At 37.6% G+C, this 26,652-nt stretch overlaps 1 protein-coding gene across 1 annotated transcript; it reads left to right on the top strand.

The window, feature by feature from the left end:
* Positions 1–5,641: 5,641 nt before the first annotated feature.
* On the top strand, positions 5,642–25,519 carry CAC2 (acetyl Co-enzyme a carboxylase biotin carboxylase subunit). The gene is made up of 17 exons (XM_089141209.1): positions 5,642–5,859; positions 6,003–6,064; positions 12,297–12,622; positions 13,032–13,173; positions 16,605–16,703; positions 16,931–16,987; positions 18,078–18,149; positions 21,762–21,851; positions 22,009–22,068; positions 23,086–23,271; positions 23,356–23,448; positions 23,588–23,669; positions 24,347–24,453; positions 24,597–24,672; positions 24,882–24,928; positions 25,040–25,102; positions 25,210–25,519. The coding sequence occupies exons 2-17, from the start codon at positions 6,023–6,025 to the stop codon at positions 25,264–25,266; spliced, it is 1,599 nt and encodes a 532-aa protein (XP_088997335.1). The 5' UTR covers positions 5,642–5,859; positions 6,003–6,022; the 3' UTR covers positions 25,267–25,519.
* Positions 25,520–26,652: the final 1,133 nt, after the last annotated feature.

Raw genomic sequence — 26,652 nt, 5'->3', positions numbered from 1 at the left:
CTCTATGGTGAAGGGTAAGGGTTGGGAAGAGCCGGATTGAGATGGGATTTTTAGAGATCAAGTCTATGGTGAAAGATTCACCATTTGCTGCTAACAAAGGTTGATGGTAAGGTTTCCATGAGGGAGAGGGAAGAAGGGTAGGATTCATGATGGTAAATGCTGCTCCAGTATCGAAAAAGGCAATGACCATTTTGGGACGGGACCATGGTTCAGAAATTGAAACTTGGGCTAAAGGCATGGTGATTTGGTGAGAAGGTAGTTGAAGAGGTTTGGTTGGATGTAACACTGGGATTAAAGAAAGGGGAGGGACAGGGATGAGCTGAGCTTGGTAGGCTGGACAGGATTCTATATCATCAAGATCATCATCACTGGTGGGAGTGATCTCTTCATTATCTGGAAGATCAAGCATGAACAAAGTATCATCACCTGCTTCGTCACACAGACTGTAAAGAGATTCTATGTCTGCATCGGGGTCATCTGGAAAAGTCTCTGAAGAAAATTGTTGAATCATATGAAGAAGGTTTGCTTACTTTTGCCGAAGATCTTTCCGTGGACAAGACTTTGCAAAGTGACCTGTTTGTCCACAGACAAAACACTTATCAGATTTTTTGCTTCGGAATTTTTTTCTTCTTAAAAATTTCCAAGGACGCCGAGACTATTTTGGAGACCGTCTGGGAGGTGTAGAAGATGATTTATTCCACCGAGCTGGTTGTCTAGTTTTTTGGACTGCCCGAAATCTCTGAGTAGGTAATCTGGACTTAGAAGCACAGGTGCAACCCGAATCCTTACACTTGATTTGCAGGTGTGAGTTATCACATGAGGAACCAAGCTTGTGCTGCGTTTTATCCCACTCTTTAAAGAACTTCTGTTGTCGACAGAGTCTGTCTAAAGAGCTTAAGATTGCTTGGTAGAGCTGTCCAACTGTACACTGATCAATAGTAAGACCTGTGACAGAAAGTTCTTTAACTGCATCCGTTCCAAGTGGAGAAGGAAAAGAGTTGACAAAAACTTGTTTAAGGTTTCTGTCATCAATGCCGCCAATAGTAAAGAACTTGGAGAGCATCCGCTTATAATGTGTTTGTAGATCCCGGCGATCTAGAGAACAACATTTCATCTGCAAAAAGTCTTCGCGGGCTTTTATGGTTTTATCTTGGTCATTTCCCAAAAATAGAGAAGAGAACTGGGAGATGAACTGGGGAAGAGATAACTGAGTTATCTGGAGTTGTCTATATTCACAAAAATTCAAATACCAAACTCTGAGGGTACCAAGAGTCCTTGTGAGAAATTTGATGATCACCACCTGATCAGAAGATCCTTCATGTAATCTTTCAGTCGTGAGCCAAGCATGAAATTCTTGGAATTTATCGGGCCATTTATAAACTGGTACATCATCAAGTGTGAAGAACACCTTGGGGTCTTGATTTCGAAAAGGGGTATATGCCGGAAGAACTGGGATGGGTGCTGGAGGTACCGCTGTGGAAGAAGGATCAGGAGAGTCTTCATCAACTTCTTGGACAACAGGGGGAGAATCCGTAGGTGGATCAACGGAGAACAGATGCTGTAAATCTAGTTCGTCCAAATCATCAAAATCATCATCAGAGGACTCTTCTGATGAGATAGAGGGATGGGGAACTGTAGGATAAACAGTAGGAAGCAAAGGTTGGGAGTGAGTAAGACCGGTTAAGAACTGAGTAAAAGCATTAGGGGTTGTGGGAGGTTCTAAAGAGGAAGAAGGAGGAGGTGCCGAAGGTGGGGAAGCTGAAATTTTTGGCTTTTGTTTCTTATGTTGTTGCTTTTTCTGCTGTTCTTGTTCAAGGATTTCTAACATTTTTTCCATAGGAAAATCCCGAGAAGGAAGGCTAGCAGCAGGGGAAAGGGTTACATTTGCAGGGAAAAGGTCAAACGGAAAAGGCTGTGAAGAAATTGTAGAAGAAGTCACCTGAGGGGCTTGCTGAGTTTGAAAAACTGCAAGTTGTTGCTGTTTAAGTTGAAGCTGTGTTTCGTAGAACTTTTTCTCTTTCTCTTTTTCTGCCATGATATGGGATACTGCTAGAAAATTAGGATTTTTCATCAACGAGAGAAGTTCTGAATGCAGAAAATCAATTTTGCTCTTCAAGTACATGAGATCTTTGGTAACTTGTTGAAACTGCAAAGTAGCATGCTCTTGATAGGCTACAAGTTTCTGAAGATACTGATTCTGAACAAGAGCATTTTCTGCTTGCCAGTTTAAGGCTGCTTCAACTGAAGAATTAACTTGCTTTGTTCCATCAGAAAATACTGTATTTGGGGGAGAAACTTTCCAAGTATGTGACCTGCCTTGGGTGTCTACATGAGGAGATGTAGATGGAAAGTGCTTGCTGATGGATGAAGAACTGCCTGTGTTTTGCATCATGTAAGTTGGGGCTGGAGATTGTTGTGAAAGTTCTTGAGAGACCTGACAACACCCTAAAGAATAGGGTTTTGAAGTACCATACTGTACAATATACTGATATTTTCCAGGAGCATCTGAAAGAGGCCCAACATTAGGGCATCCTGTACGTATTCGTTTCCATAAGGGATCTTGTTTCTTTTTTGGGTTGGGTTGCCAGTCATCTTCATCTTCTTGGGAGATGCAGTCGAGACAATCACAAACATCAAAATATTTATGTCCTGTTGGTGACTGGAACTGATAAACAGGAGAGCCGTCTTGAGCAAAGGCTTTGATAGGAACTGAAGACAAATATTCCTGTTTTGGAGGAAGGAAAGGGAGTAAAAGAAAAAGAGATTAGTTAAATAAGCAAAGAAAAATTAAAAATTAAAAACACTAAAATTACTCTAAAAATTATGCCTAATTGACAAAAATCAATCCTAGCAACCGTGCTTTGGTTCCCCGGCAACGCCACCAAAATTTGATCGTGTCGCTAACCAATCAAAAATAAAATCCTATACTAATCTAGCAAGCAGAAAGTACGAGGTCGAACTATGGGAAACTGAAAGGCTAAGTCACTAAGATTGAATTCAACAAAACTAAATTTAAACTAAATCACTAATTAATGCAAAAGCGTTAACTATGAATATGTGAAGATCTTTGGGATTTCGAATCCCCAATGCTTTTTTCCCTAACCAATATAACTCTACACTTCAAAGTAAATTAGGGATGGTATTCCTAGATATGCCCTATTTTCGCAAAACTATCGTCCTTCGTGGAAACTTGGCACGCTTAGTTCGCTGAGCTATAAAACATCTTTGGCCAAACTCAAACACAATCAACTAGAAGAGATAGAACAATCAAATTAATGAAATAAACATGGTTCATCTACATCCCAAAGAAAAGGAACTAGCTACTCATTATCACAAAGTTCATAAGAAAAATAAAGATGAAACATATGGGGGAGAGAGAGAGATGTGGTCTTCTTCTTCAGCAATGAGAGAGATAAGAGCCGCATTCGCCATCTTCTTTTCTGTGGTTGGCTTCTCTTTTATGTCTCCCGCACACAATGAATCCCCTCTCTTTACCCATCGATTTTACCTTTATTCTTTTCGAATTTGGAAAAACTCAAAACTGGAAAGTTGTAGATATTTTCAATATCGTTCCGAAGCATCTTGAATCATCAAAATCCAAGCTCATACGAGAGAGATATGCCCAAAATACTGAAGGTAGGTCTGTTTATCCGATTTTCAGATTTATTACCATATTTGTTCCTTAGACCTCCACCTATTTCCAATTTGGCTAAGATCTCACTTTTCATGATTTCTTGAGCAGCAAGATTGAATGCCATGATTTAAAATCCACCAATATCTAATATATTTGCCAACTTTTCTCCATATTATCTCTAATATCCAAAATCTCCTTATTCCTGAAAAATACACAAAAATACTCAATTAGCTCTCTTTAATTAAATAAGTATGGGGAATTAAATCAAATAAATAATGGTAAATGCATGCTTATCAATGAGTCAGATAGGAACCCTGAGTTTTATTCAAATTCAGTCGTACCTCATATCTCATGTAAACTCTATAAAATGAGAGCATACTCCATCAAAGGAGAAGATGTTCTAGAGCTTAGTAGAAGCATTCTTTCTTCTCTCTTCAGTTTATTTAGGTTTTCTCTAGTTTTCTTTGCTTGCATTTGTGAGATTTAAATTTCTAGATTGAATGTTTATGTTTAATTTTTTTATGTAATGCAATTCAAGTTCAAGTTTCAATTTTTTTAGATTTGTTTTTCTTTGGGTCTAGCAATTGCAGATTTAGATAATTCTAGATCTAGATCTGGTTGTTAGGGTTGGTTGAGATTCGAATCGTTTGTTCAATTCGCAAGTAAGTAACATTCTTTATTAATCTTCTCTCCTCCCTCCATTCCCGCTTCTATCTACCCCTCCATATTCTTAATTTAGGATTTACTTTCAGCATTATTTATTGTTCTCTCTTCCCCTGGATCATTGATCAAAGATGCCTCCGGTAGTGCCTCTCTTTGGTTAAGGTTTCCATTTTACTTTCTGCATTTTATTTTTTGTCATTTTACTTTCTGCAATTTACTCTCTGTTATTTACTTTCTGCACTGTTTATTGTTCTCCCTTCCCCTGGATCCTTGATCAAAGATACCTACAGTCGTGCCTCTCTTTGGTTAAGGCTTCATTTTCCTTTTATTGCTTTGTTATTTACTTTCTGCACTATTTTTTTTTTCCCTTTAATATCCATTCCCTCGATCGGTGGACTGTAGCTACAAGGAAAGGGTCCACGGTCAAAGTCATTATTATTATACTCCCCTTCCCTCAATCCAGATCTGACACTCGGATCACTTACCTTTTCCTTTTTATTTTTATTGTTCGCATTTTTTTCCTGTCTTTTATTTATGCATTGATTGTGTTTAATTTATTTTTCGTTTCAATTCTATTGCATTAGATGTATAGATTAGGATCGTTTAGTTTAGTTAATTAGTTAACAAAAATTGAATCATTCCACTCTCGCATTACTATTAAGAAGTTGAATTATAGATGACATATATCCTTGAGATCGACCCGTTAGCTACACTATACCGTACCCTTGCGGTTACTTTTAAATTTCACAAACACCAATCAGGGCTAATCAGGGCCAATCAGGGCCAACCCATCCAGACCCGACCCAATTAGGGCCCAATTAGGGCCAATTAGGGCGAGAATGTACTTGGCTTGGTAGGGCTTAGGGCCAGGGACAATAATCATTGGCCCTGAACTAGGGCCATGGTAGGAATGGTTTCAAATTGTACCATATAGGGATGTGGATTGCAAAAGCCCGGCCCAACCCGGCCCAGTTACAGCCTTAGCGAAAGTTAAAGAAGAACAGACTACAGGCGGACCAGAAATTTCAGTCATTCTGTGGACCCAAAAAAAAAAACAAAAGGGACAATATCTATCTCTCGCACAAAATGGTTTGTATTGACCCAAATATTAGCTGTGGGACCCAGTCATGACCGGTGGGGTCGATTCCTTATATGTCGTCTGATCTTGCATGTAGGCTACCTACCCCAACGCTAGCGAAATCTAATTTCCAACGTGTTGTTAAACCCACCGATGATGGATGATGGACCTACCTATAAGTCAAGCCGGGGAATGAACGGCTCAGATTCATTTATCGTGAAGTAGCACTCGCAAGGAGTACCATCAACGGTAGAGTGCATTCGTATCTCCCATCCTCTTTGGCGGAGCATTCGATCCGTAGGCGGCGCCTTCCTCGAACACATCGACTGGATCTCTTCAAATTTTCGCATTTGCTCTGCACAAGATCATGACATTCCTGTTTGCTTCACGGCCAGTCTCTGCTATTCCCCATTGTTTCGGAACAAACCCACATTTTTAATTCACATTCCAAGTTAGTTTTTGCCTTGGCGAGAAGAGTAGGAAGGTAGTTCCACTCTGCAATCGAAATCAGATCTTTGATTGTTTTTTTTTTCTTTTTCTTTCCTAGAGTTTTTCTTCTTTCTGGTCTCTCTGGAGCCTGTTGTTTTGTCTGACTGGAATTGCTATCGTTCTTGGTCTCTGATTCAGGTTTTCCTTTTTAGTTCGAGATGGATGCTATGACTTTTTGCAAATCCGTCTACTCGCCACCTGTAAGTAAATATTTTTGTTGTCTAGTTTCATGATTGGGAATAGTTTGGGTTATGATTGAAATAGGAAAATGTATTATGTTTAATTTGGTTTTTATGGTGAAAAGATTCATTCTTGTATTGTATTTTGGTGTGATTGAAGTTGAGAAATGGTTGTTTATTAGTCTATCTTGTGAAAAGATGGATCTTGGTGTGAATAAAGTCGGGAAACGGTTATCTAGTGAGAAGATTCAGTTTGAATTCTAAAAAAAAATTCAAAGCCAAGTAATGAGCTGGTCTGAGCTGATGCGGGAATTGGATCTTTGTTTGAAGTTGGATAAGACGTGCTTTGGTTATTTACCTGAAACTATTTTGCTTCTGTTTGCATCTACCAAGAATGGGTTTGAATATTTAGAGGATTTATATCTTTCTTCATTTCTTGTTTTGGTTCTGGATACTAGCTGTGGTTTTCCGATGTTGATACTGTGATAAGATCTATAATTCTCATTTTTTAAAAGGAATTAATCAGTTGAACACAAAAACCAATCATACCATGGCTAGATCACTCTTTAATCTCCAATGGAGACAAAGCCAGCAGCAGCATGCAAAGTAATTTCAAAAATAAATCTCATGGTTGCCTCCCCCATGCATTTTCCTTTCTCTATATTATGACCTAGAGGCTTTACTCCCTGCCAGCGTTGGAGTTGTAGTACTTGGCTGATTAAACATGATACACCTCCCTTGGAAGGTCGTGGAAGGGTGGGAATTAAAATAAACACTTTAGATGAAACAATTTTCAATAAGTATTTATTTCTTTTGTTGATCTCTCTAATATTACCTCAAATCAGTCAAAATAATAGAGCATTTTTAAAGCACAAAAGGATCAACAGCCTCATATGGAAGCAGTTCTTGATCTTGACTGATGGCAGCAGGCTTGAGCTTAACTGAATGCCAAGTAAACTCATGGCTTTTTTTTTTTTTTTTGGGGTGACTAAATAATTAAAATAAGCAAGCAAAGAAAAACAAAAAGAAATACAGAAGAAATACATAGAAAAGGGGGGAGGAGAGGGGGGGGGAACAACTTCTAGTCAAGAGAAGACTGGAAAGAAGAGGTGAGACTTCAGGAGCTAACAATCAGCCTATTCCTCGGGGAGTCAACAACTGGGGAATGGGGGAAAGAGGGAAGCCTAGAGGAAACATCAAAATAGATGGCATTCCAAATCACGTCTCAGGATCGAGATTTGGAAGTCCATCTCCTAAGGTTGCGTTCCCACCACAAGTGGTGGACGGTGGCAACAAAAACTAGCTTACCAACCAAATAGTGGCACTAGAAAAGTTTCTCAGAATCCAATTCCAATCTCGGCAAAACCAAAAGAACGTCTCAACCTAGGCCAAATAGAAGCAAGGGCTAAAGTCCAAATTAAGCGGGAGAAAGGTCAAGAGAAGAAAAGGTGATCAAGGTCCTTTGAACCATTCCAACAAAGGATATAGTTGGGGTCATAGAACAAAATTCCATCGAAACTTGCGAAATTTCCACCGAAATTTCCCATTTTGGAAAATGCAAAACGAAACTCATGAGGACCGAAAAAAAGTCCTCAATTTCGATCGAAACTGTCGAAATTTCGTCGAAACTTGTCGAAACCTCGAAACCTGTCGAAACTTGATTCAACCTAGTTGGACCAGTTGGTTCATGAGGAAAAAATTCCCAAATTTCATGGGAATCTTGGGAAATTTTGTGGGAAACTTGGGAAATTTCGTGGAAACTTGGGAAATTTCGTGGAAACCTAGGAAATTTTGTGGAAACTTGGGAAATTTCGTGGAAACCTGGGAAATTTTGTGGAAACTTGTGACTTTTTCCTATAAATTTTGTAGTTTTCCCAAATTTTTAATTTTTTTTGTTTATTTCATGTTTTCCCAAATACCCCCTTCATCAGGACTTCCCTATCCAAAGTGCGTATTCCTTCAGGTTGTTTATCTTAAGCATATTGATGACCAGACTTATAAAGTTACAGTTGTCAATTAACTTGACAACCATAGGCATAAAATGTCATGGGATGTCTATGTTCGTTGGTTGGAGGAGAGGACGTTACATGCATAGTACTACTCAGCTCACAGGATGAATCCACTCTTGGCACCCCTCTTAACACTGAGTTGTATTTTCCTTTTATTGTCAACTATTTTGAAGTTAGAAATTATATATTGAATGTTATGTGCTTAAGTAGTTAAGTTTATAATGTACTTTTTGGATAACTCTACATTGATGTTATGTATATTGAATGACATATCTACATTGATTTTTTTAGCAAAATACAACAAATGTATTCTATATACTCTAATTAGCTTAAATACAGGATCCCACCCCAAAATACTCTCTAAAACCTGTCGAAACTTGTACGGAAAAGTCCTCGGTTTCCTCGAAATTTCCCAAGTTTCCACCTAAGTTTCCCATTTTCACCCGGTCGAAACTTGAGTTTCCCTCGAATTTTTTACCATGGTTGGGGTTGACCAGGATATGATAGCTAATGAGGAAGATTTGGGTGAGGAGGGCGACGTTGAGAACTCTCCAAAGGATGAGAGAGTGATGAGGGATTTGGCCTTTGAACCAAACGAGAGTGGCCCAAGGGACAAGGGGAGAGGGGGACCGAAGAAAGTTCCAGGTAGAGGAGGTGGTGAAGGATTTGGTATGGGAGGGAAACCAAATAGTGAGGTCAGAAGCAGAGTTCGAAAGAGGGGGGCAAGTAAAAGGTTTTTTTTTTTTTTATAACAATTTTAGATCCTTAATAGTAAAAATAGTGTCTCGTAACCAAAGAGAGAAGGGAAAAGAAGAGAACCATGAGAGACAAAGAAGAAAGAACAGAAGGAAGAAAAGAAAAATTGCAACCAATTGGGGAGAGTTGTATTAACCTCCAACCAGTAATAGTATCTTCTTTATTTATAATAAATGTATGTGGTAATTACAGTATTGCACATGCTACTGATGCCAATTAATCATTGTGCCAGTAGTATTTAGTTAGGCCTAGAATCAGCGCATATGTTATGGTTTTATGTGCTAAACCTAAGCCTAACACCACTCCATGTGTGAAAGGAAATTTGAGGAATGTTTCAAAGTCAATAAAAGGGCTTTAACTATGAAAATAAGATCGCAATGTGAAGCCCAGATGTCATTTTTTTGTTCTTATGGCCCTCTCACTTCCCTCATCCATTAACAAGTCTACTTTAGTGATTTATTTTCTGTTTTCAATTACTGATCAAATCTGTCCCTTCGATTGATATCAGAAATTCAGGGTACCTTTCTCATCTATATCTGGTAAACTTCTGGTCCTATTCGTACCTTCTGATCTATCCCTATTGTGAATTTACCCTCCTGCCCCTATTGTTATGATGTTTTTTCCAAAATTATCATTAAGCGATCAGTTTCAGTTCACTTCAGCTTACCATCTGATTTTGTGTTGCTAATAATCTTCCCAAAGCTAGAATCCATCATGTGAAAAGATCTTGATTGGCTACTGTTTTGATCATTCAAATAAAGTATTGCATTATTTGTTATAATGTAGTGGAATCAAAATTGATATCTTAATCATAATGTTACAAGAACATCATAACAATATGGCAGATTTGTAAATTCACAACAAAACTAGAACCGTAGGTCAGAATTAAAGTAGGTTTAAGTGAAGATTACTATTAGAGATGAGAAAAATAAGCTAAAAGTCTGGTGTCATGGATAGATCAAATTAGTAACTGAAAACAAAAAATTGAATCACTGAAGTAGACTTGTTAATAGATGAGGAAAGTGAGAGAACAATGAGAACAGCAAAAACCACCCTGGCTTCATATTGCATGGTGGATCAATTGTATTGAAAACGAACCTACTGTGATCAAACATAAGGGGATTCCATAGGAACAAGTTTACAAATAGCAAATTCAAATTTCATTAGGATTGAGGAATTCAACCCTCTTACATAAGTCCCTTTATATAGCCAATGTAAAGACATAGAATTAAATACATCAACCAACTATTGGACACCCACCAACAAGAGTGTTAACTCAAACCAAACATTAATCAATTACTACCCATTTCTTGACAAAGGAAAACTCCTTTGACAATGAAGTTTCTTATTTTTACACTACATCCCATTTTATTGACTTTGAGAGAGTTCTCAAATTTCCTTTCACACGTGGAGTTGTTCTGGGTTTTGACTTAACCCATAAAACCACAGAATATGGGTTGATTTTAGCCCTACATAATTACTACTGGCGCAATGATTAATCTGCATCCACTACTTAATGTACCCATTCGGATGATTTAATATGCAAGCTCCTGGTAAGTATATAATTGTGGTTTTAACACCTTAGCTGTTGACACTCTCTCTGGCAGGAGCAAAAATATCACCTATGCCCAGCTTAGAATATCCTTGAAGAACCACATTAAACAAGGCCTCAGTGAACTGGTTAACAACCTACTAAGAAAAACTAATAAGTGGAGTGCAGATTAACTTTGTTATCACAACATCATGAACAAAATGGCATTCAACTTTGAGGTGCGTAGTTGTTGCATTAAAAATCAGTTTAACAGCATCGTGGATGGAACCCTGATTATTCTGTTACACGAGAATAGGCTTGTTAGCTGAAAATCAGGCTTATGAAGACAGGATTAACACTACATAATTCACTTGCAGTACGAGCCATGACTGTATATTTATCTTAAACAGTGGAACTCCTTTAAGTGGCAAAGTTACCACTAACAAATGTACAGCAACTAATGGTGGACCACCTATCACCTTCAGCACCTGTCAAAAAGCATTAGATTCTGAAGAATGTGACAATGCTCGCAGTGGGCCTGCTTATGTGAGTCTATGAAGTGTCCTATAACACCAACTGAAAGATGTCTGGCCTTGTCAGAGTGGGATATATTAGCTTACCAACCAGTTATAGATACTGATGCTTGGCTTCCATTTCCTTGCCCCACCATAGGTCAGAAGCTTCAGATGAGGTTCCATCAACAAGCTTTAGAGGCTAACATACTTGTCTCAGACAAGAAGGCAGGAACATACTTCCACTGAGGATGATACTATAGTAGACTTTTTGCTTCAAATACACTCAATGCCCAGAACACATTAGAGAGCATATAATCCTTCATCCGAAAATACTGTGGCAAGTAAGCTTTGTTATCTTCAGTTCCAGAAAAGTCATTAACCAAAAATAATTATATCATCAACATAACCACCAAAATTATCACCTTGGTATCCTAAATAGGGAGTGATCAGAGTGGCACAGTGCAAAACCATAACCATAAATGAATATGCTACGTTGTCAAAACAAGCTCTTGGAAACTGTGTCAAACCATAGATTTCTTCATGAAGTGTACAATTTTCTTTTTGTCGTTCCCTGGACAGTGTACCCTGCAAGAAGCAAAAATTGAAAATTAATGACATATAAACAAAAGAAAAGAAGAAAAATTGAGAGAATCATGTGGGAAGAGAAAAATAAAATAAAAGGTAGCAATATTGGAGAAAATGGTGTTGAACTCTGATCTGTAGTAGCGTATTTGTTTATGTATAATAAATATTTACAGTAATTACATCACTGCTTTTACTATTTAATGTATCTACTTGTATGACCCAATAAGCTAAAGCATTACAAATATTTCTTACTATTTAATGTACCCACTTGTATGACCCAATAAGCTAAGGTATGACAAATATACCCTTGTACTATGACTTCTTAACTCTAATCATTTTTAGTTATGGGAAAACAGAGTTTGATGTCTTTGTTGATGAAATATGTATTTTGAACAACTATGAGGTATTGCTCTCAGTTCAAAATGACCAAAGAAGGAATGATGCTTTTGACTTTTCTTCTATGCACATAAACATGCATTCACATACATATATAAATAAAAAGGGCAAACCAGGTGGCGAAGGCTTCTGTGCAGGCAGAGTCCAAGGGGCAATAGTCCTATGCAGCCTTACCCTAATGATTTTTGCTAAGAGGCTGTTTCAATGCCTTGACCTCAAGCTACAACTATGGTCCACCGACCATTGTGCCCAGGCCCACTCCTTCATATATACATAAATACATATATAAAACTTCCCTCAGGAATAGGATCAGGAGACTTGTAAAAACTTGCCCAATTGGTGATCTATATCACAAAAATATCTGTATCTTTTATGATGAACCGATGTGTTTGACTTACTCCACAATGTGCTAGATGATCTATGGTTTCTTATATCCTGTTTGCTTAATTTCTTTATGCAAGGGCTTATTTGTTGGGCAAGCTCGAGGAATACAGAGTGCACAATGTAGCTTTATGGTGGGTAGCCCAGTTAGTTTTCCTAGGCAGAGAGTTCAAGCTGTTCGTGTGAGCAAGAAATCAGAGAAACGTGGAGGAGCACTATGTGTTACATGTCGCGACGATAAGATTCTTATAGCCAACAGAGGAGAAATTGCAGTGCGTGTGATTCGAACCGCTCATGAAATGGGGATACCCTGTGTTGCAGTCTACTCAACCATAGATAAGGATGCACTTCATGTGAAACTTGCTGATGAAGCAGTTTGCATTGGTGAAGCACCGAGTAATCAATCGTGAGTTGCCTATTTTTCCTCCTTGTATAGAACTGTTAAGATCAAGGTTTGAAGTATTGGTATCGAGTATCATATTGTTAAAGTGATTTTAAGAGACGTATCTTCTCTTGTCGAATATTATATCATACTGACCAATACATCTTGGTGCAATCTAATAGATGCCCTTTAAGAGAAAAATGAGACACATATTGATATGTTTTGTCTCGGCTGTATTCAATATGGATACGTGTTGGCTAGTATTGTACCATATCCTGGGACACTTAAACTATGGTTAAAAAATGTCCTTAACTTGTATATTGAGGTTTTATTTTCATAAAGCTCTCCTCCCTCCGTCAGGGTCCCCAATAGGAAAGCTCACTTCATGTGTCCTTGAATCCTGATGTTGATATCCATCTTGCCGTTCTTACAGATATTTGGTGATCCCAAATGTTCTTGCTGCTGCAACTAGCCGTGGCTGTACGATGTTGCATCCTGGATACGGCTTCCTATCTGAGAATGCAGTTTTTGTTGAAATGTGTCGAGAGCATGGAATCAACTTTATTGGGCCTAATGTGAGTATTTGACTGAAGGCATACGATAATTATAGTTTTACTTTCTTTTATTAAAGATTAGGTTGTTTGCGGAAAATTAAGCAATTTCTCCATTTATGCACTTGGAAATTGCCCCATTTACAATGAAGTGTTAATTACTTGTGGGTGCCTTCCCAGAAAGGAGGAAAATGGAAAGAAGAGTTAGTTTTGATGTTGAACTTGACATGAAGAGGAACTTAAGCTTTCTGAATTGATAGTCTAACAGTAACATGGCCTTCTACATAACGCATGGAGAGCTTCATTGATGGTGTTGCTCATCACTTGCATAATAACTTTTGCACTTAATGAAAAATAAACTTAGGGAACTGAATTTTAGAATGTATCTGTTAGTGTCATAAATTCATAATCAATTCATAAATATCCAATGTTCTTTCTGTTTATGAAAAAGACAGGACAGAGTTAATTCCATGAAAGATTTTTTAGTTTGTCAAGCTGACAACACAATCCAAGGTGAGCCAAGTGCTTAGGCAACAAAGGCATGCTTGCTCTGTATTATTGATGCCATAAAAAGTATATTCATTAGGAAAAACATATAAAGAAATAAAGCAAGAGAATAATAGCATACATATAATAAATAAACAAAAAAAGAATAATTTGTAATACATGGCCGTAAATAGTCAGAAAAACATCATTTAAATAAAACACTAAAAAATAATAACATTATCAGCCCAGCCAGCCATGTGTCTACCTAGGTTACAAGGTAGCCCAAGGCATCCAAGTTGATGCCCAGGCAACCAAGCTGGATGTCCTTTGTGCAACCATAAGTTGGCAGCATGCTTTCAGCATCTTCACTTCTTGACAGTCATGGTGTATCTATTTTGTCTGTACTATATAGGCAAACAGGAGTACTAGATATCATGTTCATGATTCGATAAGCCTTTCCTGCAGGGAATACTAATATTCACTAAATCAGCTTTACTCAATTAATTTTCATCCTAGTTATATGGGTTCATTTGCAGATGGTGGTTTGCCTTTCTATTATAAGTGGGAACCGTATCTTTTGTTAAATCTTAAGTTTTTGTGTCTCTTCTTTCTACAAACGGAGTCCAAATTGTTTTTGAGAACTCTCATCTTTTTAGTGCCCTAAATTTGTGCTAACCACTTTTTTTGGGTGATGTTTTGCTAGCATAGAGCAATTTGTCATTGCTGCAAATACCATTTCAGTCTTCTGTAAATTTCTTATTGGTGCAATCCTTAAGCTGTCAGATCCTATTTGTGTTGTTCTTTCTACTTCCCATCTTGACATCCACATCTTAGCTAAGCTCAATTTTCATAGTAGGAAGTAAAAACATATCATTGGTCTTATTGGCAGCAAAACCTAATCTGTGTCAATTCTTTTTTCTCCTAGTATCCTGATTCATATTGCAATGGTGGTAATGTTGACATCCTATAAATGTGCCTTTCGATTTTAAGTTGTATAGCAATTGAGAATATGATGCAGAATTCATCAAGAAAGAAGAACCTGCTATTTTGGTTTGGTTCAGCTTTCTAGGTCCAACCAACCCTATGATTCATGATTGTTTCTAATCAGACTTAATCCCAAGTCCTCTGTGGGTTATACAAGTTAGAAATTACAAATGTAAATAACACCAAGAACAGTGGAGAAGAGGAGGTGAGGAAAAAGGAGAAGAAGAAGAGAAAGAGTAGAGAAATGAAATGGTAGAACAATGTGTGGAGTGAAATATCTGATACACCCATGTTACTTCACTAATGAAAGGAAGAGATTACGTGCATTCCCTAGGGAAGTAAAAACAGTATGTACATAATAAAGCTACCAGTCAAAAGACTAGTTCCTAAACTACCCTTATACGCATAAACTGTAACAATATGGATCATGGGCTCAGTATTTTGTGGATTCTTTTATTGTAATGGGCCAAATCTATAAGCTCAAGTACGAACAATTTAAGTTCTATGCAGGATGTCAGGATTGGGCTTTAATTTCTTTTCTATAGTAGTACAAATCTTCAATAGACTTTCTAAATTGTGGTGGTAAAGGGTTCCTCCTTCCATACATTAGGGGTTTCCCATTTTTCTTATTAAATAAAGGTTATGAATAAGAGTAGCTACAACTTGAACAAACTTGTCAGCCCTATGCTTCCTGATTTTCTTTGAGAGTCAGAGTGCTATTAGAGAAGCCACAGCAACCATGGTGAGGAGCCAAGAGGACCTGGTGAAATGCAGGTGGAGTTCTAGGTTAGTGGCCTAGACGGCTAGATTGTACCTCTTTGTTTCTCTATTGTCTAGATTTCTTCTTCTTCATTCAAATCAAGGCCAGCCCTTATGTTTTCTCTCTATTCTGATGCAGGTTGGTTCTATGTTATTGTGTTGTTTGCTTTTAACCAGCTTCTGTTAGTCTTCTTCTCAGTATTCCAAATCAGGAACTAGTGTTGATACCGCCATTTTCCTCTCCATCAATCTACAATCTATTGGCAGCCTACGGGCAACTCTAGAGTTTTGTGGTAGCAATATACTTGTTTAGTGCTCTAATTTGTAGTCTATCGCCTATTTAACATAATTGTTTCCTTGGTTGCTAAGTTACTCTATTCTTCTGTTATGGTGTTTCGTTTTCTATTCCTTGATTTAGTAATTAAAAATTGTAGTTGATAGATCTCGGTTTCTTACATCAGCAACTATTTATTTTGGTAACCTTTTATTCTCCAAATCTGTCCAATGGGTTAACTCCAAACTTTGGATGTCTTTCTTTCCATACGGTTCTGGGCTTCTTTTGGAATCCTAAGCTGAACCCTAGAAGATCTAGGATTCCATTAGAATAAAGTACAGGTCATCTGTTTATTGTCTTATTGTGAAACCCTTTGATTGGCAAACCCACCTCTGTAGTTCTCACTTGTCACACAACCCTCTCTCTTATTTTGTCAGATCAGAATTATGCAGTTGGGAATAGCATATGTGATGGAAAATCATCCTTTATATTTCTAGTCAACTCATAGATACTAATACACGAAGATATGGCCCCCATGTTGACTGTTTAGTAATCCTAAATGAATTTGACCTGCTACCTTAACCATCTCTCTCCTGCCTGTGGTTCTGTTGTACCCTTGGAATTAGATCTGATACCTCACACAAGGGGAATGTTTTGGATCCATCACTTTTAACTACTTTTTGTCCAACAATATTATAGACTAGGGGAAGTAATGTAGATTCAGTTATTGATACCCCAGCCAGATAGAAATTGATTTTTTGTGACTTCGTTGGTATAGTTATACTATGGTACATTGTGAACTATGAACCATTTTAAAGTATTTATAGCTGTAGTCTCTCTCAGTTCTTGGAGGCTTCCTGTATTATTTCATGAGTAGGAACTTGCTATCTTTTATTTTTTTTCCTTCCTGTGTGTTTTGTGAAGTTTAAGAACTACACTTCACATCTTGCAGCCTGAGAGCATTCGGGTTATGGGGGACAAATCTACTGCCAGAGAGACAATGAAGAAAGCTGGGGTTCCAACTGTACCAGGAAGTGATGGATTGTTACAGGTATCATATTACATAAATCTTTGGAAATATTTCAAAGTAAAATTTCATCACCTCATCTGTCAGCATTTCTTTTTCTTAGCTATAAAGGAAAAGATAGGAGAGAGTTCTTGGACAATATTTTACTGTGAAGTTGATAAAAAAGGAGATCTACACAGACATATTGATACTACAGCAACAATTAGCTTTGTGTTCAGTTCATTCATGTTTAGTATCTTTTGCAATTTCAGAGTACAGAAGAAGGTGTGAAACTTGCCAATGAAATCGGTTATCCTGTGATGATTAAGGTATACAATTGGCTTCCATTTTTTTTTTTTTTTTTCTATTCCTTGTTATATGTGTATAACTGATTAGGGGCGGGTGCGCCGTTCAATGGTTAAGCACAATCGATTAGGGCTTGGATAATATTGCCATAGGTTCCTGTTTCTTCCTTGTGCCTTTTACCCGGTGGGCTAATGAGGTAGTCTGCTAAACAATGTTGCCATTATTTTTTCAAGCACAATTTTTCGTTAGTGAGCTTGAGTATAATATTGTTTCTCTTTTTAGAGTTCCTGTTACTTAAACCTTGTGAACAATTTAACTAGTTATGTAAGCCCTATGCTTTTTTGGTTCTGTAGATGACTTTAGAGGACATTAAATATGAGTTGTCTCTTATCTTTTCATTTGCCATAATCCTCTCCTAGCATTGTTCCAATTGCGACTGTCAAACAATCAATATTTCTGCCCATTTGTAAATTCCAAGATATGAAACCTTCTCAGTTGAGTTCCTTTTTGTGTTCTACTTATTTGAGTGACCGCTTCATCTAAGAAAATTTCTGGCTACGACTATCAAGTCAGTATTTCTCTATAATATGTGGATAATGACTCTACATATTATCATGTTAAGTTCAGATTTATTTAATTGATTGCTTTTTAACAAATGGAGGCTGCAAGCCTTAGTGGTACATTTGCCGCCAACCCTATATTTTTCTTCCTGCACTTTCTGTCCACAAGTTCTGCTTTATACTTTGACCGTAAGAATGTCAAATCTCATAGGATGTCCTACATTACCTGTCATCCAATGAGAGAGAGGGGGTGGGGTAGAGGGGCTGAGTATCGAAGATATAATTCAGGCCCAGAGCACCTGAATCTTTTTTTTAATGAACACAGGTATCAACATGTCCTTATTGCCTACTCACCTAGTGGCTTGTTCCCACTACCATTTGACTACTGGGGTGGGAGAGTGATACCAGAAAAATGTATCAACACATTTCTATATGATTGTTAGGAGGTATATTGCCACATTTGTAAATATTTGGACATAAAACAGTAATTTCTTGAGTTGCAGGAGTTTAGCTAAACTTATTTTGCTTCTTTTTTTTTTTTTTTTTTCTCAAGGCAACCGCTGGTGGTGGGGGACGTGGAATGCGTCTTGCTAGAGAACCTGATGAGTTTGTAAAGCTGTTGCAGGTATGCTTTATGCTAAAGTTTACTTCATAGTGATTTTATAGGTTTCTAGGTGTTAGTGTGTGCTTAAAGGTCTTTCTGTTAGAATTTCGTAAATAGGTTTTTCCCAAAGGTGAAACGATATGCATTTTCTTGTTATTTTGGTTACTATGTTGAATCTTGTAAGTTAAAGTCTTGTTTATTTGTGTGTTCCACATTACTCCTGTATCTTGAATTGTACATTTTTAGACCTGTTTATTTATTTAGTAGTATTTTCTAGTTGCTTCTACTCCAATTTTAATTCATATCTTTTCTGGGTGAATTTTAAGATATCTTTTTTATTTTTTATTTTTATTATATATTTATCATTTAGAGATTAATTCAGTTAAAGTCACACTGTTCTTTCCAATGTCTAAAAAGCAGAGCTACATCTCATTCCTCAGAAAGTGTGAAAGGATTTGAAGTTGCATGAAAAATGATTCGACTTGAAAATACATGAAAAATGATTCCAGTCTCTTCCATCATCAGATATGGACAAATAAGGGAATTCTCAAAAAATTAAAAGCCCATAGGGAGATTGATGCAGAATTGGCAACAGATACAAAAGAGAGAAAAGCCCAAAGCTCAAGCCCATCAAAGCCTAAGGACATGACCCAAAACAGCCCATGGCTTGCATGGGCTAGGACTATTGGAATGGGTTAAAATGAGCCCATGGTTTCATGGGCTTGGATCACTTTAGTGGAAGAAGAATACCAGCCCACTATTTTGAACTAAGCCCAAGTCTAGCTTTGAAAAGTCAACAAAAGGAGCTAGTAGGTGATGTTGGTTAGTGGTGGGGTATAGTTGGTGGATATTTCCATTATTGTTTTGACTAGTGGTGTTGGGTAGTAGTTGGATGTTTCCAATGTTGTTTTGACTAGTGGTGTTGGGTAGTAGTTGGATGTTTCCATTAATGTTTATAGTAGGTTGTGTTAGCTAGTGGTTGGATGTTACCATTAATGTTTTTGTCTCTTTAGAATGCTATATAAAGAGACTTATGTAAATGGTGAAAAGACAACTTGTGAAATGAAATCAAATTGCTTGCTAGCATTCCTCCTCTTGGAGAACCCTTGTGTTTGATCAAGGTAGATTAGTATTCAATCCAATCGATCCACCTTGCGGTGAGAAGCCCAGGTGTTAAGACTCCTTGTGTTTGATCAAGGAAGGTTGGTGTTTGATCCAATCGATCCACCTTGCGGTGAGAAGCCCGGATGTTACATGTTATATTGTTGTCCTTATTGTTCTCTTAATTCTCTTATATTGTTCCATCCATTTCTTCTTTATAGTCTACTGCTGTTTTGAAGACCTATTTAGTCCTTGTTCTTGAACCAATATTCTTGTTCTACCACTCCGGTTTTCAGCCCACCTTTATATCTGAAGTTTATTTATCTTAAGTCTATCAAATCTGAAGTGGATTCCCTGTGAAAGGTCCTATTTGGCTACTGTTTTGATCATTCAAATACAGTACTACATTAGAGATCTTTACCTTTGGCAGCTAATCTGTATGCAGTGGCAGTGTGGTTTTTGAACTACCCTTTCATGTACAGGCTCCAAATCGTAGAAGCAGGAACAGAAAACCAAAGTTTGTTTCCCTTACTGGACAATGTTTTGCACCTTCAGCTCTAAAGTAACCCATAGAAGGAAGAGGGCATATCCTCATTCATCCACATCCCTTCAAGTAAAGCACCCAAACTTCAAAAAGAGAAGGGATAATGGATTACAAAATACATACTGACTCAGCTGCACCCACGCAACGGTGCAGAGTTTGGAAGGAAGGAAAAATCCACCAGGAACCGGATCGTCGATTTTGAGTATTCTTTCCTCTTCAGCAATTTGTGAAAGAACTGTATTTTAGTGGTACTCCGCTGAAATCAGTTTAGGGGGAAAATCCAGCCTACCAGTGTGCACCATTGCATCATGTAGGAATTAGTGGAAAAGGGTTCCTGAGGTTTCTGAACTCCCCCATTCTGGTCCTGCAAGCCCTAGTGAACTATTTTATTCTAAAAGGACCTGCTGAAGTATCATCATCTGAGGCAGTTCCGAATAATTCAGGCTCCAGCATTAGGGGTTCCTCAAGCAGATTAGTCCATTTGGTTGAGCTTATCAGCAACAGTAGCTTGTTTATCTTGCATAATCACAAAAGTTTTGGGAGGGCAGTAACCCACCTAACATCAGTCCAACAAGAAGTGAACTTGCTATTCCCAACTGATACACAATACTTCACTTGAGGTAGTCATTTGAAGTTCATGACGTGCTATTTCAAAAGTTTCATCCATTAGTACCCTTACATACAAGGCATCCCTGTTTCTGTTGTTGCTTCCGTATTTATCACTAATAACTCCCTTGGGACATTATTGGTTAAAAATCTCGACGGCCACTTAGAGAGAATAACTTCATTAAGAATCTGACTCTTTTGGACCAAATCTACCTTTTTCTCTGGCCACACAGTGCTGACCTCCTTCTGATCAACCAGAAGGAGCTCATGATCCCCTTTCCAGTCATTCCGTACAAAGTACACTGTATTGTTTCCATTCCCTTAGCCACCAGAGTCATTACCATTAGGTGAAAGGAATTGAGTTGGGGAACTTGTAAGAATTGCTTTTATTCAAAGCATTTTTACCCCCTTTGGATAAATATGCACCCTTCTGTGGTGCCACTCCTAATATATTTGAGGCAACTACTGAGGCGGTTCAAAATCCTAGGTATAGGAAGGGAACTGAATGACATTGTAAATTGACTATTTAATCCTCTGAATGGCCTCAAAGCATCTCAAATGCACATGCCAAAAGTCTCAGCTGTGTGTGAGATGCACCAAAAAGTATCAGCGTAGCTTTAAGTTTCCAACCCAAGTTAACTGGTTTAGCCATTCAATTGAGGGACTTACAAGAGGAATAGAAATCAGATATGGATCTCATTGGTGCAAACCTCTACTGTGATTGTCTGAAAAGTAACATTCTAATTCAGGGTGTACTTTTGTAACAGGGAAAAGGTAGACGACGAATTTGGAAAGAAACAATTAGCAATTTGCTTTCTCCCTTTATGCAGTTTCATTACATTTAACATTAAATTATTTCTTACAGATACTAATACCTCCCTGAGTTTGCTGCACTCCTGTTCCAAGCCTGAATAAGAATGAATAACCTAATTTCGTGAGTTCCAAGCCACCATGTATCTTGGAATTTCCTTTTGTCCTTTCAAGCTAACGGTCAAATAGTGAAATAGGATTCCTGTAGTTAATCCCCAAGTAGTTGGTGCAAACTCAGCTGAGACAAGTTTGATGTTATCCCCTGCAAAATGGACAACCATTCAATGATGACTCAGCTGCCCTGCATATTTGTTATATGGCTAAAAATTAAGAAAATGTATAATGTATTTATGTTTTCTTTCCAGCTACTTTAGTAAATGATCTGGTTTCTTCACTTTACAGATTACCCCTTTTTTGCTTGCTTGGTTTTTCATATTTTTCTTATTAGAAGTATGTTACCTTCCTTGAAAGTACATCCTTAACCTGGAATTTCATTCTGAGGTATTTCTATTGGGAACTGCTGGGATTTTGTTCATCGATTAATCTTGGCTTTGGAATCTTTGGTTTGATAGCAAGCAAAAGCTGAGGCTGGTGCTGCTTTTGGAAATGATGGAGTTTATCTGGAAAAATTCGTTCAAAATCCTAGGCACATTGAGTTCCAGGTAATTTCATAGCGACCACCTATTGAGAAACTCATTGGACTGTGGTTACAATGCACCTGAGGGGTTTTTAATCCTTCTGTTTTCATTATTAATCATCGTATGAAAGTATGATAACAGAAACTTCTACTTTGATATGCCATTTTCTTGTCATTTACAGGTTCTTGCTGATATGTATGGTAATGTTGTTCACTTTGGAGAGCGTGACTGCAGCATTCAGGTACTGTGCTACCATCCCTTCACTCCCCCCCCCCCCGGGGGGCGCTTATTTTGGTATTTTGTCGTGTTAGCTGCAGTTCCAAATGACATGGTTGTTTCTGATGACTTAGCTGAAGCAATAACAGCATGGAAAAAGGAACCCTAATGCCAAAAGATTTGATTCCACAATTAATATAATGGAGGAGCCCATTAGGGAGAATCTCAGCATCCTTAAACAACATTAACATACATAAAAGAAGCCTTTAGTGGTGGTGGCACATAAATTATCTGGAATGGACTTCTTTGGTGCTCTCTCTTCTGTTTTATATGTTAGCTTAAAAAATCTTTAAATAGTCAATTAAATAGAAAATAAATGACTTTTTTTTCCCTTTCTTTTTTTGGTGAAAAATGACTCTTCTCTTCATAGTTACCTATTGAGACCATGCCCCAACACCTTAGATGTGATCCTGTAGTCCTTGTTGAACAACCAAACTGTGCAATTCCCCCACTTGGGTTACCCCACTTCAAGGGCACAATTTTAATCCCTGTGTATCTATTTTTCTGATATCTTAACTGACTCTGCCATTATTCCTTTACTTATCCTCCACTTTAACCAATTCTTGGGCTAGGCTGCTGGCCATCCTGGAAGAATCATTCTTGTCCTTGTCCTTCCTCCTTCCTAACTGCACGACTGCACCCTTTTACTCTGGGGATCATGGAATTGGTTCTTTATATAAAGGTAGGGTATTTACTTTGCTTCACAGTTTGCATCGCTTGCTTGAGGGGCCCCTGGCTTTTTGGACATCTATTTGAATCTCACAGGGTCATAAAAATCTTGATTACACTGTATGCTTTCACAAGAGATGGTGACTTGGAATAACCAATTTGTTGAGATATCGTGTATAATTCAACTCAGCTATGAAACTTGTTAAATGATAATTACCAGATATGCTTTTAAAACAGAAAAGTTGTCAAAACTAGGAACTATTAAATAAAACCTGTCTTGTTGGCTGAACAAAATGTACATGACATTCAACAGCGAAGGAACCAAAAGCTGCTTGAGGAAGCTCCTTCCCCTGCATTGACACCAGAATTACGGAAAGCCATGGGTGACGCAGCAGTCGCAGCTGCAGCATCCATAGGTTACATTGGTGTGGGAACTATTGAATTCCTTCTGGATGAGAGGGGTTCCTTCTACTTCATGGAAATGAACACTCGGATTCAGGTAAATGACTGAAGCTCAAATGTGGTTTTTTCATTCTGAAACTTTTGCTTTCTAATAATTAAGTTGTGTTATGTGAAAATCAAGGTGGAACATCCCATCACTGAGATGATTTCTTCAACGGATTTGATTGAAGAACAAATCCGTGTGGCCAGAGGAGAAAAACTCCGGATCAAACAGGTAATGTGAAAGAGTTGTTTCGTTACTGCTTCAATGACGATACTTTCTGCTACAATTTGATTGGTCACTAAGTGTTTTTTTTAATCTTGGTAACGAGATATTTAATATTGATTTTGATTCTCATGTTTCCAATCAACAGGAAGATATTGTTTTGAGAGGGCATTCAATTGAATGCCGTATTAATGCTGAAGATGCTTTCAAAGGATTCCGACCAGGACCTGGTATGGATTTGTGCTCCTCTCTGTATGAAAAGATAAATAAGAGATGGTAGATTATATGCATTTTTCAATTTGTGATTCTGTGAATGATACTCGAAGCTATAATGTTATAGAGAGTTTGGCTTTCGTTTTATGCCAAACTTTTTCTATTACTTTGTGGCTGAAAAAGTGGTTGATAAATTCAAATTTTAAGGTTGCGATGATGTTTAAATTATCAGTTTACATATAGCAATGAACATAAAAAGTACTTAGGACAAATTCAACTTGAATCAGCTCCATCACCGAATGAGCAGCATTGGAAGTGTAGAAAATTAAATGAAATTGAAGCTGTTTAACCCAAAATGGAAAAGAAAAAAAAAAGAGAAGAAGAAGAAGATAAAGGGATTTTTACCCCTTTGATTCATTACTTAACCCTGAATTAGATCCATATGGCATGAAATGAGAAGGGGAAATATAACAATTAGAATGTACGAGGGCATAAATCTGAATATGTAAGAGAAATGACGATTAGTTGCATAATTTGTGGACCAAAGAGTTGCTCCTGCTAATATGATCTTCCTTCTTCCACTACTATTTTGATGAATTCTTGAACTAAGTTTTAATATGTAATAATATCACATGCTTCAATTATAGTCATCAACTTCTCTAGAACTAACCTGCATTTTTATTCTGAATTACAGGTAGAGTAACAGCTTACTTGCCATCTGGAGGTCCATTTGTGAGAATGGATAGCCATCTTTATCCTGATTATGTAGTCCCCCCAAGCTATGATTCCCTACTTGGAAAGGTTCGTCAGTTCTCTGAGTTCATGCAATAGTAAACATTTAATTGTTTATGTGATTCCTATCTTGGAGTATAAACATTTATACGTGAAGAGTATGCAGTTAGATGCTATTCAAGGTTGACACTGGATTGATTGTGGTTTTTCAGCTTATTGTTTGGGCGCCAACACGAGAAAGAGCAATTGAGCGCATGAAAAGGGCTCTTGATGACACTGTAATTACAGGTTTGTAGAATTCCTTGCTTGCCAGCATATACCCCAAGCAAGAGCTTGTTCCCTTATTTTGATTTATGGGTTGCTCTATTTTGTTCTTTCCTCCCATCAATCTCATTTATGCCACCAATTTGTCTACCCTCAGATCTTGAATATTATATTTTTGCCCACTTCCATGGGTTCATCATCAATCTCATCTAACCTGGTTATCACTGTGGCAGGAGTTCCTACAACAATCGATTACCACAAACTCATCCTTGATGTTGAGGTTGGAACATGATTTTAGCTGTTAAAATCATGCAATCTTTAGCAGAGAAACCCAAAGTAATGGGTTTCCAAGATGTTGAATTTTCTCTGATCTGTATTATTGTTGTAACAGGACTTCAGAAATGGCAAGGTTGATACTGCATTTATCCCAAAGCACGAAGACGAGTTAGCTGCGGTAGCTTCTCTTCCCCTGGATAGTCATGAAATCTTCCTTATCTAAGAATTTTCCTCCTATATTTCTTAAGATATTTCTAACATCATCACCAATCTATTTCCTTACAGCCCCAGAAGATGGTCCTATCAACTCCTTCCCAAGAACTGGCTAAGACGGCTGCTTAAGTGGATCACGCGTTTATCAGAACATATCAAAATTCCAGAATGATTTTTTTGATAATGTTCAATGTGAGATGTGTTAATTTATCGAGTAGATTTTTCTTAACATTCTTCTTCTTTCTTTTCTTTTCCTTTTTTTTTTTTTTTGGTTGAATGTGCATTATTTTTAGAAAACAGATCTTTATCCTTTCTTCTGTAGATTATTGGAGAAATTTTTAGGATTTTGGAAGCATTTTTCTGAGGAGGATTCTTAAATTAATGGTACTGGAAATCTAATTTATCTAACTGTCAGAACCCTTCTCATAGAGCTGCAAATCAATTCTGCAAAACGGGAAAAACTCCAAAACTTAATTTAATGGATCTACTTTGGTGCAACTATCTTGCTTAACTTCAATCTCTCTAAGCTAGAGAATATACAAATCATTAAACACATGACAGAGAGAAGCTTCAAAATTTTCATAAGCAAGGAAGCCATTCCTCCCCTTTATACCCTCCGTCTCTCAGTTTGCATTCCCTCTAACCCCCTCTTTGTTGCATATCATGCAAACCGACTAAGAATGGAGGAAGGGCTTACCAATATACAATTGGCCCAACCTTATCAATGATCTCAAATGGCCTGATGTACCTGGGACTAAGCTTCCCCTAAATGTTGAATCTCATCACCCCCTTTATAGGAGACACTTCCTAAAAAGCTCACTTACCAACTTGGAAATCAATATCAGTCCTTCTCTTGTCAGCATAGGATTTATGCCTGGATTGAGTTGTCATGATCCTCTCTTTAATTAAATCAGCCATAACTTCAGTGGCTTCTATTAATTCTAGACTCAAAATCCATTGCACTCCAGCATCATCCTAATATAAGGGAGTCTTACACATCCGTTCATTCAATGCTTTGAATGGTGCCATACCAATAGTCGACTGACAGCTGTTGTTATAGGAAAACACCACCAACACTGGGTGTTCATCCCAATTTCCACCCCTATCAACCACAAAAGCTTTAAACATGTCTTCCAAAATCTGAATTGTCCACTTGGACTAACCATCTATATTTGAATGATGAGTTGTACTCAAATTCAACTGGGTTCCCAAAGCATTATGCATATTGCTCCAAAATCGAGAAGCAAATCTTGGATCTTAGTCCAACACAATACTAACTAGAGCACCATGTACTCTCAACACATCATCCACATATAATCTTGCCACCTTATGCATTGTATAAGTAATCTTCATCTATATGAAGTGATCCGATTTGGTCAATCTAGCCACAATTACCTACACAATATCCATTCCTCAACCGGATGAGGCAAGCCTGTGACAAAGTCGATCGTTATGTCTTCCCACTTCTAGCTGGGTACTAAAAGTGGTTGTAAAAGACCTAAGGATGGTTGTCTA

This window comes from Hakea prostrata, unplaced genomic scaffold (assembly GCF_041222555.1).
Source record: "Hakea prostrata isolate BN-2017 unplaced genomic scaffold, UWA_Hpros_2 contig_12, whole genome shotgun sequence".
In the NCBI taxonomy this organism is placed as follows: Eukaryota; Viridiplantae; Streptophyta; class Magnoliopsida; order Proteales; family Proteaceae; genus Hakea; species Hakea prostrata.
This window is presented reverse-complemented; position numbering and strand designations above follow the sequence as displayed.